At 40.6% G+C, this 17439-nt stretch overlaps 1 protein-coding gene across 3 annotated transcripts in view; it reads left to right on the top strand.

The window, feature by feature from the left end:
* The window catches only part of LOC139763167 (probable sodium/potassium/calcium exchanger CG1090), a 362327-nt gene that overhangs the window by 283952 nt on the left and 60936 nt on the right, over positions 1 to 17439 (top strand). For all 3 annotated transcript variants that reach the window (XM_071688878.1, XM_071688880.1, XM_071688877.1), the window contains one exon: positions 14260 to 14339. In XM_071688878.1, the coding sequence (XP_071544979.1) occupies positions 14260 to 14339 (80 nt within the window). The remainder of the gene's footprint in view (positions 1 to 14259; positions 14340 to 17439) is intronic.

The following is a 17439-nucleotide window of genomic DNA, read 5'->3' as shown; positions in this document are numbered from 1 at the left end:
ATCATACCTCCCTAGTACTTCATGTACATATTTGCACAGTTCAGCCAAGAACACCTTTTCACTCAAGAGTGCACCTATACTAGCAAAGTTTAACATAGGGTATCTATGTGGGCAATCTTCTGATATGGAGCATGAAATTAGCACATGGTTCTCCGTTTGTATGGACACATTATCACAGTAACAAGTCCTGAGAGGAGCTGGTGTACGGTTCCATCTGTCTGTCTCTACTCTTAAGTTATGATACATAAGTCTGAATACAGTCTCGTGCGGTAGCTTCTCGTGCTCCCACATGTGTCCTCACTCCCCTGCTTCTGTGAGGAGTGAAGCCTCATAAGATGGGTCATGTGTTGACATATCAACAATGATAATAGTGATAATAATATTGGCCTCGAATTCTGTCTTTGTTATGGTTTCATATATATTCTGTCTGCAGACAAGGAAACAAAATATTCACTTTACAGGATTCTTAGTTTCAGAATATACTGGTTTACTCAACAGCGTTCTTAACTTCAGAATACATAGGTTTACACTACAGGGTTCTTAGTTTCAGAATATATCGGTTTACTCAACAGGGTTCTTAGTTTAAAAATATATCGGTTTACTCTACAGGATTCTTAGTTTCAGAATATATCGGTTTACTCTACAGGGTTCTTAGATTCAGAATATATCGGATTACTCAACAGGATTCTTAGTTTCAGAATATATCGGTTTACTCAACAGGCTTCTTAGTTTGAGAATATATCGGTTTACTCTACAGGATTCTTAGTTTCAGAATATATCGGTTTACTCAACAGTGTTCTTAACTTCAGAATATATAGGTTTACTCTACAGGATTCTTAGTTTCAGAATATATCGGTTTACTCTACAGGGTTCTTAGTTTCAGAATATATCGGTTTACTCTACAGGATTCTTAGTTTCAGAATATATCGGTTTACTCAACAGGCTTCTTAGTTTCAGAATATATCGTTTTACTCTACAGGATTCTTAGTTTCGGAATATATCGTTTTACTCTACAGGATTCTTAGTTTCAGAATATATCGGTTTACTCACCAGGCTTCTTAATTTCAGAATATATCGGTTTACTCTACAGGCTTCTCAGTTTCAGAATATATTTGTTTACTCTACAGTATTCTTAGTGTCAGAATATATCGGTTTACTCTACAGGATTCTTAGTTTCAGAATATATCGGTTTACTCTACAGGCTTCTTAGTTTCAGAATATATCGGTTTACTCTACAGAGTTCTTAGTTTCAGAATATATCGGTTTACTCTACAGGGTTCTTAGTTTCAGAATATATCGGTTTGCTCTACAGGCTTCTTAGTTTCAGAATATATCGGTTTACTCTACAGGATTCTTAGTTTCAGAATATATCGGTTTACTCAACTGTGTTCTTAACTTCAGAATACATAGGTCTACTCTACAGGGTTCTTAGTTTCAGAATATATCGGTTTACTCAACAGGGTTCTTAGTTTCAGAATATATCGGTAGACTCTACAGGATTTTTAGTGTCAGAATATATCGGTTTACTCTACAGGCTTCTTATTTTCAGAATACATCGGTTTACTCTACAGCCTTCTTAGTTTCAGAATATATCGGTTTACTCTACAGGATTCTTAGTGTCAGAATATATCGGTTTACTCAACAGGGTTCTTAGTTTCAAAATATACCGGTTTACTCAACAGGCTTCTTAGTTTCAGAATATATCGGTTTACTCTACAGGGTTCTTAGTTTCAGAATATATCGGTTTACTCAACAGTGTTCTTAACTTCAGAATATATAGGTTTACTCTACAGGGCTCTTAGTTTCAGAATATATTGGTTTACTCAACAATGTTCTTAACTTCAGTATATATCGGTTTACTCAACAGGGTTCTTAGTTTCAGAATATATCGGTTTACTCTACAGGATTCTTAGTTTCAGGATATATCGGTTTACTCAACAGTGTTCTTAACTTCAGAATATATAGGTTTACTCTACAGGGCTCTTAGTTTCAGAATATATCGGTTTACTCAACAGTGTTCTTAACTTCAGTATATATCGGTTTACTCAACAGTGTTCTTAACTTCAGAATATATCGGTTTACTCTACAGGGTTCTTAGTTTCAGAATATATCGGTTTATTCAACAGGATTCTTAGTTTCAGAATATATCGGTTTACTCAACAGTGTTCTTAACTTCAGAATATATAGGTTTACTCTACAGGGTTCTTAGTGTCAGAATATATCGGTTTACTCTACAGGCTTCTTAGTTTCAGAATATATCGGTTTACTCTGCAGGATTCTTAGTTTCAGAATATATCGGTTTACTCAACAGTGTTCTTAGTTTCAGAATATATCGGTTTACTCTACAGGGCTCTTAGTTTCAGAATATATCGGTTTACTCAACAGGGATCTTAGTTTCAAAACACATAGGTTTACTCTACAGGGTTCTTAGTTTCAGAATATATCGGTTTACTCAACAGGGTTCTTAGTTTCAGAATATATCGGTTTACTCTACAGGGCTCTTAGTTTCAGAATATATCGGTTTACTCAACAGTGTTCTTAACTTCAGAATATATCGGTTTACTCTACAAGGTTCTTAGTTTCAGAATATATCAGTTTACTCTACAGGGTTCTTAGTTTCAGAATATATCGGTTTACTCTACAGGGTTCTTAGTTTCAGAATATATCGGTTTACTCAACAGTGTTCTTATCTTCAGAATATATAGGTTTACTCTACAGGGCTCTTAGTTTCAGAATATATCGGTTTACTCAACAGTGTTCTTAACTTCAGAATATATCGGTTTACTCTACAGGGTTCTTAGTTTCAGAATATATCAGTTTACTCTACAGGGTTCTTAGTTTCAGAATATATCGGTTTACTCTACAGGATTCTTAGTTTCAGAATATATCGGTTTACTCTACAGGGTTCTTAGTTTCAGAATATATCGGTTTACTCTACAGGGCTCTTAGTTTCAGAATATATCGGTTTACTCTACAGGATTCTTAGTTTCAGAATATATCGGTTTACTCTACAGGGTTCTTAGTTTCAGAATATATCGGTTTACTCTACAGGATTCTTAGTTTCAGAATATATCGGTTTACTCTACAGGGTTCTTAGTTTCAGAATATATCGGTTTACTCTACAGGGTTCTTAGTTTCAGAATATATCGGTTTACTCTACAGGGTTCTTAGTTTCAGAATATATCGGTCTTAAAATCGAATGTGTGACTAAATCTCTCAATGTTTGTTCCGGGATGATGTTTACTCAGTTCCCCGTCATGCCTTATACGCTCCCCTGTCTGCAGCTGCTGAGGCAGTTCATTATTAGCCTGGGAGACATTATTATTATCGTTATTATTATTGTTATCATTATTATTATTATTATCATTATTATGATATGTATATCTCCTGGTAAACTATATGGGAGGGTATTGATTGAGAGGGTGAAGGCATGTACAGAGCATCAGATTGGGGAAGAGCAGTGTGGTTTCAGAAGTGGTAGAGGATGTGTGGATCAGGTGTTTGCTTTGAAGAATGCATGTGAGAAATACTTAGAAAAGCAAATGGATTTGTATGTAGCATTTATGGATCTGGAGAAGGCATATGATAGAGTTGATAGAGATGCTCTGTGGAAGGTATTAAGAATATATGGTGTGGGAGGCAAGTCGTTAGAAGCAGTGAAAAGTTTTTATCGAGGCTGTAAGGCATGTGTACGTGTAGGAAGAGAGGAAAGTGATTGGTTCTCAGTGAATGTAGGTTTGCGGCAGGGGTGTGTGATGTCTCCATGGTTGTTTAATTTGTTTATGGATGGGGTTGTTAGGGAGGTGAATGCAAGAGTTTTGGAAAGAGGGGCAAGTATGAAGTCTGTTGGGGATGAGAGAGCTTGGGAAGTGAGTCAGTTGTTGTTCGCTGATGATACAGCGCTGGTGGCTGATTCATGTGAGAAACTGCAGAAGCTGGTGACTGAGTTTGGTAAAGTGTGTGGAAGAAGAAAGTTAAGAGTAAATGTGAATAAGAGCAAGGTTATTAGGTACAGTAGGGTTGAGGGTCAAGTCAATTGGGAGGTGAGTTTGAATGGAGAAAAACTGGAGGAAGTGAAGTGTTTTAGATATCTGGGAGTGGATCTGGCAGCGGATGGAACCATGGAAGCGGAAGTGGATCATAGGGTGGGGGAGGGGGCGAAAATTCTGGGAGCCTTGAAGAATGTGTGGAAGTCGAGAACATTATCTCGGAAAGCAAAAATGGGTATGTTTGAAGGAATAGTCGTTCCAACAATGTTGTATGGTTGCGAGGCGTGGGCTATGGATAGAGTTGTGCGCAGGAGGATGGATGTGCTGGAAATGAGATGTTTGAGGACAATGTGTGGTGTGAGGTGGTTTGATCGAGTAAGTAACGTAAGGGTAAGAGAGATGTGTGGAAATAAAAAGAGCGTGGTTGAGAGAGCAGAAGAGGGTGTTTTGAAATGGTTTGGGCACTTGGAGAGAATGAGTGAGGAAAGATTGACCAATAGGATATATGTGTCGGAGGTGGAGGGAACGAGGAGAAGAGGGAGACCAAATTGGAGGTGGAAAGATGGAGTGAAAAAGATTTTGTGTGATCGGGGCCTGAACATGCAGGAGGGTGAAAGGAGGGCAAGGAATAGAGTGAATTGGAGCGATGTGGCATACCGGGGTTGACGTGCTGTCAGTGGATTGAATCAAGGCATGTGAAGCGTCTGGGGTAAACCATGGAAAGCTGTGTAGGTATGTATATTTGCGTGTGTGGACGTATGTATATACATGTGTATGGGGTGGGTTGGGCCATTTCTTTCGTCTGTTTCCTTGCGCTACCTCGCAAACGCGGGAGACAGCGACAAAGCAAAAAAAAAAAAAAAAAATCATTATTATTATTGTTATCATTATTATTATTATTATTATTATTATTATTATTATTATTATTATTATTATTATTATTATTATTATTATTGTTATTATTATTGTTATCCCTGGGGATAGGGGAGAAAGAATACTTCCCACGCATTCCTCACGTGTCGTAGAAGGCGACTAAAGGGGACGGGAGCGGGGGGCTAGAAACCCTCCCCTCCTTGTATTTTAACTTTCTAAAAGGGGAAACAGAAGAAGGAGTCACGCGGGGAGTGCTCATCCTCCTCAAAGGCTCAGGTTGGGGTGTCTAAATGTATGTGGATGTAACCAAGATGAGAAAAAAGGAGAGATAGGTAGTATGTTTGAGGAAAGAGACCTGGATGTTTTGGCTCTGAGTGAAACGAAGCTCAAGGGTAAAGGGGAAGAGTGGTTTGTGAATGTCTTGGGAGTAAAGTCAGGGGTTAGTGAGAGGACAAGAGCAAGGGAAGGAGTAGCACTACTCTTGAAACAGGAGTGGTGGGAGTATTTGATAGAGTGTAAGAAAGTAAACTCTAGATTGATATGGGTAAAACTGAAAGTTGATGGAGAGAGATGGGTGATTATTGGTGCATATGTACCTGGGCATGAGAAGAAAGATCATGAGAGGCAAGTGTTTTGGGAGCAGCTGAGTGAGTGTGTTAGTGGTTTTGATGCACGAGACCGGGTTATAGTGATGGGTGATTTGAAGGCAAAGGTGAGTAATGTGGCAGTTGAGGGAAAAATTGGTATACATGGGGTCTTCAGTGTTGTAAATGGAAATGGTGAAGAGCTTGTAGATTTCTGTGCTGAAAAAGGACTGGTGATTGGGAATACCTGGTTTAAAAAGAGAGATATACATAAGTATACGTATGTAAGTAGGAGAGATGGCCAGAGAGCGTTATTGGATTACGTGTTAATTGATAGGCGCGCGAAAGAGAGACTTTTGGACGTTAATGTGCTGAGAGGTGCAACTGGAGGGATGTCTGATCATTATCTTGTGGAGGCGAAGGTGAAGATTTGTAGAGGTTTTCAGAAAATAAGAGAGAATGTTGGGGTGAAGAGAGTGGTGAGAGTAAGTGAGCTTGGGAAGGAGACTTGTGTGAGGAAGTACCAGGAGAGACTGAATACAGAATGGAAAAAGGTGAGAACAAAGGAGGTAAGGGGAGTGGAGGAGGAATGGGATGTATTTAGGGAAGCAGTGATGGCTTGCGCAAAAGATGCTTGTGGCACGAGAAGCGTGGGTGGTGGGCAGATTAGAAAGGGTAGTGAGTGGTGGGATGAAGAAGTAAGATTATTAATGAAAGAGAAGAGAGAGGCATTTGGGCGATTTTTGCGGGGAATTAGTGCAAATGAGTGGGAGATGTACAAAAGAAAGAGGCAGGAGGTCAAGAGAAAGGTGCAAGAGGTGAAAAAGAGGGCAAGTGAGAGTTGGGGTGAGAGAGTATCATTAAATTTTAAGGAGAATAAAAAGATGTTTTGGAAGGAGGTAAATAAAGTGCGTAAGACAAGAGAACAAATGGGAACTTCAGTGACGGGGGTTAATGGAGAGGTGATAACAAGTAGTGGTGATGTGAGAAGATGGAGTGAGTATTTTGAAGGTTTGTTGAATGTGTTTGATGATAGAGTAGCAGATATAGGGTGTTTTGGTCGAGGTGGTGTGCAAAGTGAGAGGGTTAGGGAAAATGATTTGGTAAACAGAGAAGAGGTAGTAAAAGCTTTGCGGAAGATGAAAGCCGGCAAGGCAGCAGGTTTGGATGGTATTGCAGTGGAATTTAATAAAAAAGGGCGTGACTGTATTGTTGACTGGTTGGTAAGGTTATTTAATGTATGTATGACTCATGGTGAGGTGCCTGAGGATTGGCGGAATGCTTGCATAGTGCCATCGTACAAAGGCAAAGGGGATAAGAGTGAGTGCTCAAATTACAGAGATATAAGTTCGTTGAGTATTCCTGGTAAATTATATGGGAGGGTATTGATTGAGAGGGTGAAGGCATGTACAGGGCATCAGACTGGGGAAGAGCAGTGTGGTTTCAGAAGTGGTAAAGGATGTGTGGATCAGGTGTTTGCTTTGAAGAATGTATGTGAGAAATACTTAGAAAAGCAAATGGATTTGCATGTAGCATTTATGGATCTGGAGAAGGCATATGATAGAGTTGATAGAGATGCTCTGTGGAAGGTTTTAAGAATATATGGTGTGGGAGGCAAGTTGTTAGAAGCAGTGAAAAGTTTTTATCGAGGATGTAAGGCATGTGTACGTGTAGGAAGAGAGGAAAGTGATTGGTTCTCAGTGAATGTAGGTTTGCGGCAGGGGTGTGTGATGTCTCCATGGTTGTTTAATTTGTTTATGGATGTGGTTGTTAGGGAGGTGAATGCAAGAGTTTTGGAAAGAGGGGCAAGTATGCAGTCTGTTGTGGATGAGAGAGCTTTGGGAGTGAGTCAGTTGTTGTTCGCTGATGATACAGCGCTGGTGGCTGATTCATGTGAGAAACTGCAGAAGCTAGTGACTGAGTTTGGTAAAGTGTGTGAAAGAAGAAAGTTGAGAGTAAATGTGAATAAGAGTAAGGTTATTAGGTACAGTAGGGTTGAGGGTCAAGTAAATTGGGAGGTAAGTTTGAATGGAGAAAAAATGGAGAAAGTGAAGTGTTTTAGATATCTGGGAGTGGATCTGGCAGCTGATGGAACCATGGAAGCGGAAGTGAATCATAGGTTGGGGGAGGGGGCGAAAATTCTGGGAGCCTTGAAGAATGTGTGGAAGTCGAGAACATTATCTCGGAAAGCAAAAATGGGTATGTTTGAAGGAATAGTGGTTCCAACAATGTTGTATTGTTGCGAGGCGTGGGCTATGGATAGAGTTGTGCGCAGGAGGGTGGATGTGCTGGAAATGAGATGCTTGAGGACAATATGTGGTGTGAGGTGGTTTGATCGAATAAGTAATAATAGGGTAAGAGAGATGTGTGGTAATAAGAAGAGTGTGGTTGAGAGAGCAGAAGAGGGTGTTTTGAAATGGTTTGGTCACATGGAGAGAATGAGTGAGGAAAGATTGACCAAGAGGATATATGTGTCGGAGTTGGAGGGAACGAGGAGAAGTGGGAGACCAAATTGGAGGTGGAAAGATGGAGTGAGAAAGATTTTGAGTGATTGGGGCCTGAACATGCAGGAGGGTGAAAGGCGTGCAAGGAATAGAGTGAATTGGAACGATGTGCTATACAGGGGTCGACGTGCTGTTAATGGATTGAACCAGGGCATGTGAAGCGTCTGGGGTAAACCATGGAAAGTTGTGTGGGGCCTGGATGTGGAAAGGGAGCTGTGGTTTCGGTGCATTATTACATGACAGCTAGAGACTGAGTGTGAACGAATGTGGCCTTGTCTTTTTCTAGCGCTACCTCGCACACATGAGGGGGGAGGGTGTTGTTATTTCATGTGTGGCGAGGTGGCGATGGGAATGAATGAAGGCAGACAGTATGAATTATGTACATGGGTATATATGTATATGTCTGTGTGTGTATATATATGTATACATTGAGATGTATAGGTATGTATATGTGCTGTGTGTGGACGTGTATGTATATACATGTGTATGTGGGTGGGTTGGGCCATTCTTTCGTCTGTTTCCTTGCGCTACCTCGCTAACGCGGGAGACAGCGACAAAGCAAAATAAATGATAAATAAATAATATTTATTTATTTATTATACTTTGTCGCTGTCTCCCGCGTTTGCGAGGTAGCGCAAGGAAACAGACGAAAGAAATGGCCCAACCCCCCCCCCATACACATGTATATACATACGTCCACACACGCAAATATACATACCTACACAGATTTCCATGGTTTACCCCAGACGCTTCACATGCCTTCATTCAATCCACTGACAGCACGTCAACCCCGGTATACCACATCGCTCCAATTCACTCTATTCCTTGCCCTCCTTTCACCCTCCTGCATGTTCAGGCCCCGATCACACAAAATCTTTTTCACTCCATCTTTCCACCTCCAATTTGGTCTCCCTCTTCTCCTCGTTCCCTCCACCTCCGACACATATATCCTCTTGGTCAATCTTTCCTCACTCATTCTCTCCATGTGCCCAAACCACTTCAAAACACCCTCTTCTGCTCTCTCAACCACGCTCTTTTTATTTCCACACATCTCTCTTACCCTTACGTTACTCACTCGATCAAACCACCTCACACCACACATTGTCCTCAAACATCTCATTTCCAGCACATCCATCCTCCTGCGCACAACTCTATCCATAGCCCACGCCTCGCAACCATACAACATTGTTGGAACCACTATTCCTTCAAAATACCCATTTTTGCTTTCCGAGATAATGTTCTCGACTTCCACACATTCTTCAAGGCCCCCAGAATTTTCGCCCCCCCCCCCCCCCACCCCCCCCCACCCTATGATCCACTTCCGCTTCCATGGTTCCATCCGCTGCCAGATCCACTCCCAGATATCTAAAACACTTCACTTCCTCCAGTTTTTCTCCATTCAAACTCACCTCCCAATTGACTTGACCCTCAACCCTACTGTACCTAATAACCTTGCTCTTATTCACATTTACTCTTAACTTTCTTCTTCCACACACTTTACCAAACTCAGTCACCAGCTTCTGCAGTTTCTCACATGAATCAGCCACCAGCGCTGTATCATCAGCGAACAACAACTGACTTATTATTATTATTATTATTATTATTATTATTATTATTATTATTATTATCATTATTATTATTATTATCATTATTATTATTATTATCATTATTATTATTATTATTATTATTATTATTATTATTATTATTATTATTATTATTATTATTATTATTATCATCGTGCCCAGAAACGCCCCTTTGCTAGAGGTTCCAACAATTCAAGGCTACAGTCAGTAGCAGGGAAAGGATGGACTCTTTCGGTGTGTGAAGTTCCTGGTGGAGACGGTACGTCGACGGTACAAACTCGACAAAGGTGACTTTGTCCCTCGCGACCTAACCTTATTCCGGTGGAGCCCAGCTGAGCCATTCAGTAGGAAACACACGATAGTAATCATGTGCCTTACGTCTGTCATGTCCTTGCTATCTGTAGCCAAGCTTTAGCAGTTTCCAGTCATCTAGCTGTGACAGATCACGGTAGATGTTTATCAAATCACTTCAGGTATCTCCTTAATCCGGCCGTCACACTTCAGTCCGGCTGAACCACGTACGCAACCAAGCTCATCATACCCTTTTTCTTTCCCCCGGACTTTAACCCCTCTGATCATCGAGTTATTCCAAACCATACTGGATTTCAAGTAGACTCGGTGAGCAGAGTCTTTGATCCTCTCTGTTCACTTGAAGGTGGAGTTGATGCACACATCTGGATATACGTCTCTGTGTGTGTCTTGAGCTTAGATTTCTAGTCGCCTGCTCTTGCGGTATAATGTTTCGACCGAACTTACTTGGTGAGGTTATTGACATCAGAGACCCTCCACTCGTGTTCAGAGACAGAGCTGCGTTATTGTGTATTAAGGTCACAACGCAAATGATACTTCAACTTCAGCGAGTCTGTGTCATCGTCTGTCCATGATGTTCGATGCACACCATTACCCTCTTCATCACCATTCTCCTATACACCTTTGACTTATAAACAGACTTATACTTTTGGTAATGAGAGCGTTTCATTTTGTTCCCCTCGCCTCTATATAAGGGTACTTTACATGCATTCTGGCAGCCCTCAGGGACATCACATTGAGCCATCCAAGCGTCAAATTGCTTTGCTGATCAATTAATATGTCACCTTTGTCTTGCGAAGCTCGATTGTAAACTCATCCTTTCCTGTCGACATTTTGCCATACTCCGTCTCATGCAGGACTTTCACTACTACCTCTCTTTTCACCGTACCATTCGCCATGATTCTCTTCCTTCGCACACCATCTCATCCTAAGCACACCACATCTGTTATCCTACCATCGAACACATCTGTTATATGTTACAGGTGAAAGAACTGGTGAAGGCAAGTGATCTTACTAAAGAGAAATCTCTGCAGAGGTTACCAAAAGAAAGTAAGTGAAGATGGACATAGGATGAGACTAAGAAAGAGGGTGGTATAAACGAAATCATGAATGGGTGAAGTGTGTGGCATGCAATATTTAAGATGAGAAAGTAAATGATGATGGGTGGTTGGATGAAAAAGTTAAACTGCCCGTGAAAGAATATATGAAGGAAGCCCCGATTAAACATCTGGGCTTTGAGGATTCCATTCTATCAATCAGTTGAGGGTCCTCCGGTCTAGAACCAGTCTCGTCCAGTATTCAAACAAAGGTTAACCACTGTCTCCCAGGACAGACCTTCACCACAAGGGTCGCAACCAGGATCAAAGTGGATCTCGGTGGAACAAGTGTTCAGTCCCCCACAGCACTGGTATATGACGACTCATTGAAGGCGATCACATGATCTCTTCATAGGAAGCAGAGGCGCACTTTTTATTAGTAGGGCTTGACTTAAGTCCAGGCCAATTACCGAAGGTGTAGACCTTCTCATGCATTAGTTTACATACACCTCTAGAGAGCAATGGGTTACGTACGTCTCATTACGATATGTGAATCGGCAGCCACAGAAGTCTCAGATACCTGGATGCGGGTCACTGGAATAAGCAGTGGCTAAACCTCAAACCAACAGACACATGCTTCCAGTTTACTGCAAAATTTAGCGATTAGAGAATCCTGAAATGTTTCATTTTCTTCTCAGCAAGTAAATAAAGTTGTCTCTCCCTCCTTCACAAGGCCACTCTCTCATTGTTACTCATGCCGCCCGAGGAGTGTATAACTCCTCCCCAGTACCTGTATTTATCCATGATTGCCCCAGGAGCTCTTTCTGATACGGTCCTGGTGTTACCCAAGGGAGCTCCTGCAGCTTCAAGGCTGCCTCACAGTTCGTACAGGAGATAGGATGGACTTGTTTGATGCGAGTCGTTCATTAACGAGAGTGTACTCTCGTCCACTGACTGTGATACAACCAAAGGTGACTTTTTAACTCACCACGTAACCTCGAGTAGAAGTACCATGATAACCCCATTACCGTAGAAATAAATAATCACAAGACGGAATTTATTGATAATGGAGTGCTACTCACAACAGAAATGAGCTTTTCAAAACATAAAAAGTATATTCCTGCAGGAATATATCAAGGGGTTTTAATTTCGCCTTTCCCTATCATCCTCTCTCTCTCTCTCTCTCTCTCTCTCTCTCTCTCTCTCTCTCTCTCTCTCTCTCTCTCTCTCTCTCTCTCTCTCTCTCTCTCTCTCTCTCTCTATCTATCTATCTATCTATCTATCTATCTCTCTCTCTCTCTATCTATCTATCTATCTCTGTCTCTCTCTATCTATCTATCTATCTCTATCCATCTATCTATCTATCTATCTATCTACCTATCTATCTCTATCTCTCTAATACTAATACTTTCATATCAGAGCTTCTATGGGTCAAGACAGACTCTGTGATCTTGCTCTGCTCAGTGTAGAAAGACAAGAAACTGAAAAAACTGACTTTGAGCACATCATAGACCAGTTCACATCAGTAGAATTAAGGAAGGTGCAATTGTAGTTTTAATCTTGTGTCATGATTTGCTGATTAATGATCTGTTAATTTGATCTGAAAAGAAAAGAAAAAATTTAATGAGTTAGTTATGAGAGTCAAAATGTGAGTACGTGTTTTTAGGACACCCTGTATTTTTATTTGAATATCTATGTACATATATTTCCAAAAATACTTTTAGTGTTACTAGTACTTTTTTATTTACTATTCAAAGAACCAATGGTTTCCAGCATTAATTTTACAGTTTAATTTTCGTAGTTTGGGTACCTCTGTAGTTTATAGTTTGATTTAGGTTCTAGTGAGTCTTTCTGCTTAACCTGAATATTTATGACTATAAATATAATACATAATCTTAGATATAAACTTGAACAAAAGTCTTATATAAAGCTTAGATATATGTTTGAATAAAACTTTTATTCCATGAAGGGTGGTTGGATTTGGTTATTTTTCTTAATAATCTCATCCTTATCACACATTTACCTCAATTCCTCAATGCGGTTTTCCATCTCACAAAGTCTTTTGGATTCTTCTTCTTTTAAATAGTTTTTTCTACATCCTACTACAATACTCTCCAGGTACATTGGAATAAAAGAAATATTGAATTCGGAGAGCGCAGGCCTCCACCAAGACAGCTCCTATCGCCCACATGGCATTGTTAAATCCTAAAATTTTAGATTTTTTCCATGAAAACATATATCTGGCGTTTGGAATCACATTGATATTATTATTAGTTCAATAGTTAATCACCAAAACTGATGTTTCCGTAATGGCGTCCTGGATGCAGACAATAATTCGGATCTTAAATATTTAGATTTCTTGACCATGAAAACATATCTTTGGCATTTAGAATCACATTGACATCATTATTAGTTCAATAGTTATTCACAAAAATTGATATTTCTGTAATGGCGTCCTGGATCCAGGCAATGATTCGACTCATTCCCAAAAACTAATCAGTTGGTCCTTGTGTCATTTCTGACTTTTCCTGAAAATTTCATCAAAATTTGTTCATATCTTTTTTTTGAAAGTTGCTCACAGACAGACAAACAAACAAACGCTGGTAAAAACATAATCTTCTTGGCGGAGGTAACGCAAATAAATGACTATCGGTGTCATGTTTGGAGAGGGGCGCAATGTCAGTGTTTGCCAAAGGCGCTATTTCCCCTAGATACGCCACTGTTCTGACCTACCGCAAATCACTGTCATTTGAGCTATCCCCCCTATCCCCTCCTCTATCCAAAAATAATGGGATACCCCAATGGGAAGCGGGGTTTTGGGTGGAAGATATCAGGAAAAAGTAGTGACTTACTGTAGAAATGATGGTCAGAATCGTTCAAAAGACATTAAAAACCATCGGAAAAATGATTTCGGCAAAAAAAAAAAAAAAAAAAAAAAGCATGACCTGACCTAACCTAACAAAATTCATAGGATGTCCAAAACGGTAATAATAATACCCAAACATGCTGTGTATTGCGCTCATAATGTGATACACTCACACAAAATGAAGGGAACACTCACACGCGAAGGAAGTTGTAGACCCATATTCTAGCTCGGCTGTAAGTTGGGCTGCAATGAGGTGCACACTGTCCCTGTACACAGATCACATTCGCAAGCTTATTCCACATTGAATTCCTGTACAACTCAGAACAGAATTAATTTATTCTTTTCTGAGGAATTCTCATACAAGAGTTTCCTATGTAACAACACTCACTGTGTTCCCATCTCTATGCCATTCAGTTTTCCACTAGTATTGTTTACGTATCCCATCTGAGATATAGTGAAGTCACTGGTCTCCAAACGTGGTTTACGAATACTGATCATAATCCTTCCCTTTTAGACGGTGAAGGTATGCCAAAGCAGATGGAGGCAGCCGAGGTGGAAGCAGCCGTCACCAAAAGCATGGCACCTGAAATGAAGGTAAGGTTTTTAAGTCCCACAAGCATCCCAGGGATGATAATAGAAATCGGTGGGGACATGTATGGACGATCATGTGTTCATTGTTATTCCTTGATGGACTGCTACACACACACACACACACACACACACACACACACACACACACACACACACACACACACACACACATTAACACATACTTCCACTGGCTGGGAAAGAATGAACTGTTTTGGAGCGAGAAATTCTCTGACGAGGCTCTAATCCCTATCATACAGCCTTCCATCCTTGGCAGAGGTAGAATGGCAAGAGGTGAAAGCAAATAACGTTAGGGAAGTGGGTGAGGAATGGAATGTATGTAGGGAAGCAGTGATGGCTTGTGCAAAAGATGCTTGTGGCATCAGAAAGGTGGGAGGTGGGTAGATTAGAAAGGGTAGTGAGGGGTGGATGAAGAAGCAAAGCTGTTAGTGAAAGAGAAATGAGAGGTGTTTGGACAATACTTGCAATGACGGAGTGCAAATGACTGGGAGATGTATAAAAGAAAGCGGCAGGAGGTCAAGAAAAAGGTGCAAGGATTGAAAAAGAGGGCAAATGAGAGTTGGGGTGAAAGAGTATCATTAAACTTTAGGGAGCATAAAAAGATGTTTCGGAAGGAGGTAAATAACGTGTGTAAGACAAGAGAACAAATGGAAACATCGGTAAAGGGGGCAAGTGGGGAAGTAATAACAGTTAGTGATGAAGTGAGAAGTAGATGGAGTGAGTACTTTGAAAGTTTGTTGAATGTGTTTGATGACAGAGTGGGAGATATAAGGTCCTTTGGTCAGGGTGGTGTGCGAAGTGTGAGGATCAGTGAGAATGGTTTGGTTAAGAGAGAAGTAGTGGAAGCTTTGCGGAAGATGAAATCCAGCAATGAGGCGGGTTTGGATGGTATTACAATAACATTTATTTAAAAAAAAGAGGGTGACTGTGTCGTTAATTGGTCAGTAACGATATTCACTTTATGTATGGATCATGTTGAAGTGCCTGAGGACTGGTGGAATGCATACATGGCGCCACTGTACAAGGGAAAAGAGGATGAAGGTGAGTGTTCAAACTACAGAGGCATAAGTTTGTTGAATATTCCTGGGAAATTATATGGTAGGATATTGACTGAATAGGTGAAGACATATACAGAGCATCACATTGGAGAACAGTGTGGTTTCGGAAGTGGTAGAGGATGTGTGGATCAGGTGTTTGCTTTGAAGAATGTGTGTGAGAAATACTTAGAAAAACAGATGAATTTGTATGTTGCATTTATGTATCTGGAGAATGTATATGATAGGGTTGATAGATATGCTTTGTGGAAGCATATCTATATATACCTTATCATATACTTTGATATAGATATGCTTTGTGGAAGCATATCTATATATACCTTATCATATACTTTCTCCAGATCCATAAATGCTACATACAAATCCATCTGTTTTTCTAAGTATTTCATACACACATTCTTCAAGCAAACATCTGATCCACACATCCTCTACCACTAATAGAGCCACACTACTCCTCAGTCTGATGCTCTATACATGCCTTTACCCTCTCAATCAATACACTCCAACACAATTTTCCAAGAATACTCAAAAAACTTATGCCCCTGTAGTTTGACCACTCACCTTTATCCTCTATGCCTTTGAACAATGGCACTATACATGCATTCCGCCAATCCTCACGCACTTCAACAGGATCCATACATATATTGAATATCCTTACCAACCAATCAACAACACAGTCACGCACATTCTTAATAGATTCAACTGCAATATCATCCAAACCCGCAGCCTTGCCGGATTTAATCTTTAGCAAGGCTTTCACCACCTCTTCTCACTTCACCAAACCCCTCTCCCTGACTCTCTCACTTCGCACACCACCCTGACCAAAACACCCTACATCCAACACTCTATCATCAAACACATTCAACAAACCTTCAAAATACTCACTCCATCTCTTCCTCACTTCGTCGCTACCTGTTATCATTTCCTCCCTTGCCCCTTCACCCATGTTCTTCTGTCATACTCACGTTATTTACCTCCTTCCAAAACATCTTTATATTCTCCCTAAAGTTTAATGATACTCTCTTACCCCAACTCTCATTTGCCCTCTTTTTCAACCCTTGCACCTTCCACTTGACCTCCTGCCACTTTCTCTTATATATCTCCCAGTCATTTGCACTCCTTTCTTTGCAAATATTACTCAAATGCCTCTCGCTTCTCTTACAATAACGACTTTACTTCATCCCTCCACTCACTACCCTTTCTAATCTGCCCACCTCCCACCTTTCTCATGCCACATGCATCTCTTGCACATGCCATCACTGTATCCCTAAATACATCCCATTCCTCACTCACTCACCTCATGTCATTTGCTCTCACCTTTTGCCATTCTACACTCAATCTCTCCTGGTACTTCCATACACGCCTCATTTCCAAGCTCACTTACTCTCACTACTCTCTTCTCCCCGACATTCTCTCTTCTTTTTTGAAAACCTCTACAAATCTTCCACTTAGCCTCCTCAAGATAGTGTTCAGACACCCCATCAGCTGCCTCTCTCGGCACTTTAACATCCATAACTCTCTTTTATACGCCTATCAATTAACTTGTAATCTAATAATGTACTTTGACCATTTTTCTTACTCACATAAGTATACTTGCGTATATCTCTCTTTTTAAAACGTATTCCCAATCACCAGTCCTTTTTCAGCACACAAATCCACAAACTCTTCACCATTTCCATTCACAGCACTGAATACCTCATGTCCACCAATTACATCCTCAACTGCCACATTACTCACTTTACATTTAAATCACCCATCACCAATACCCCGGTCTCGTGTACCAAAACTGCTGACACACTCACTCAGCTGCTCCCAGAACACTTGCCTCTCAAGATCTTTCCTTTCATGACCAGTTGCATAAGCATTGATAATCACCCATCCCTCTCCATCCATTTTCATTTCTACCCTCATCAATCTAGAATTCACTTCCTCACACTCTCTCACATACTTCCACAACTCCTGCTTCAGGAGTAGTGCTACTCCCTTAGCTCTTGTCCTCTCACCAACCCCTGACTTTACTCCCAAGACTT

Source organism: Panulirus ornatus, chromosome 46 (assembly GCF_036320965.1).
Source record: "Panulirus ornatus isolate Po-2019 chromosome 46, ASM3632096v1, whole genome shotgun sequence".
NCBI classification, from domain to species: Eukaryota; Metazoa; Arthropoda; class Malacostraca; order Decapoda; family Palinuridae; genus Panulirus; species Panulirus ornatus.
The sequence above is the reverse complement of the archived record's forward strand: the minus strand, read 5'-3'. Positions and strand labels throughout refer to the sequence as shown.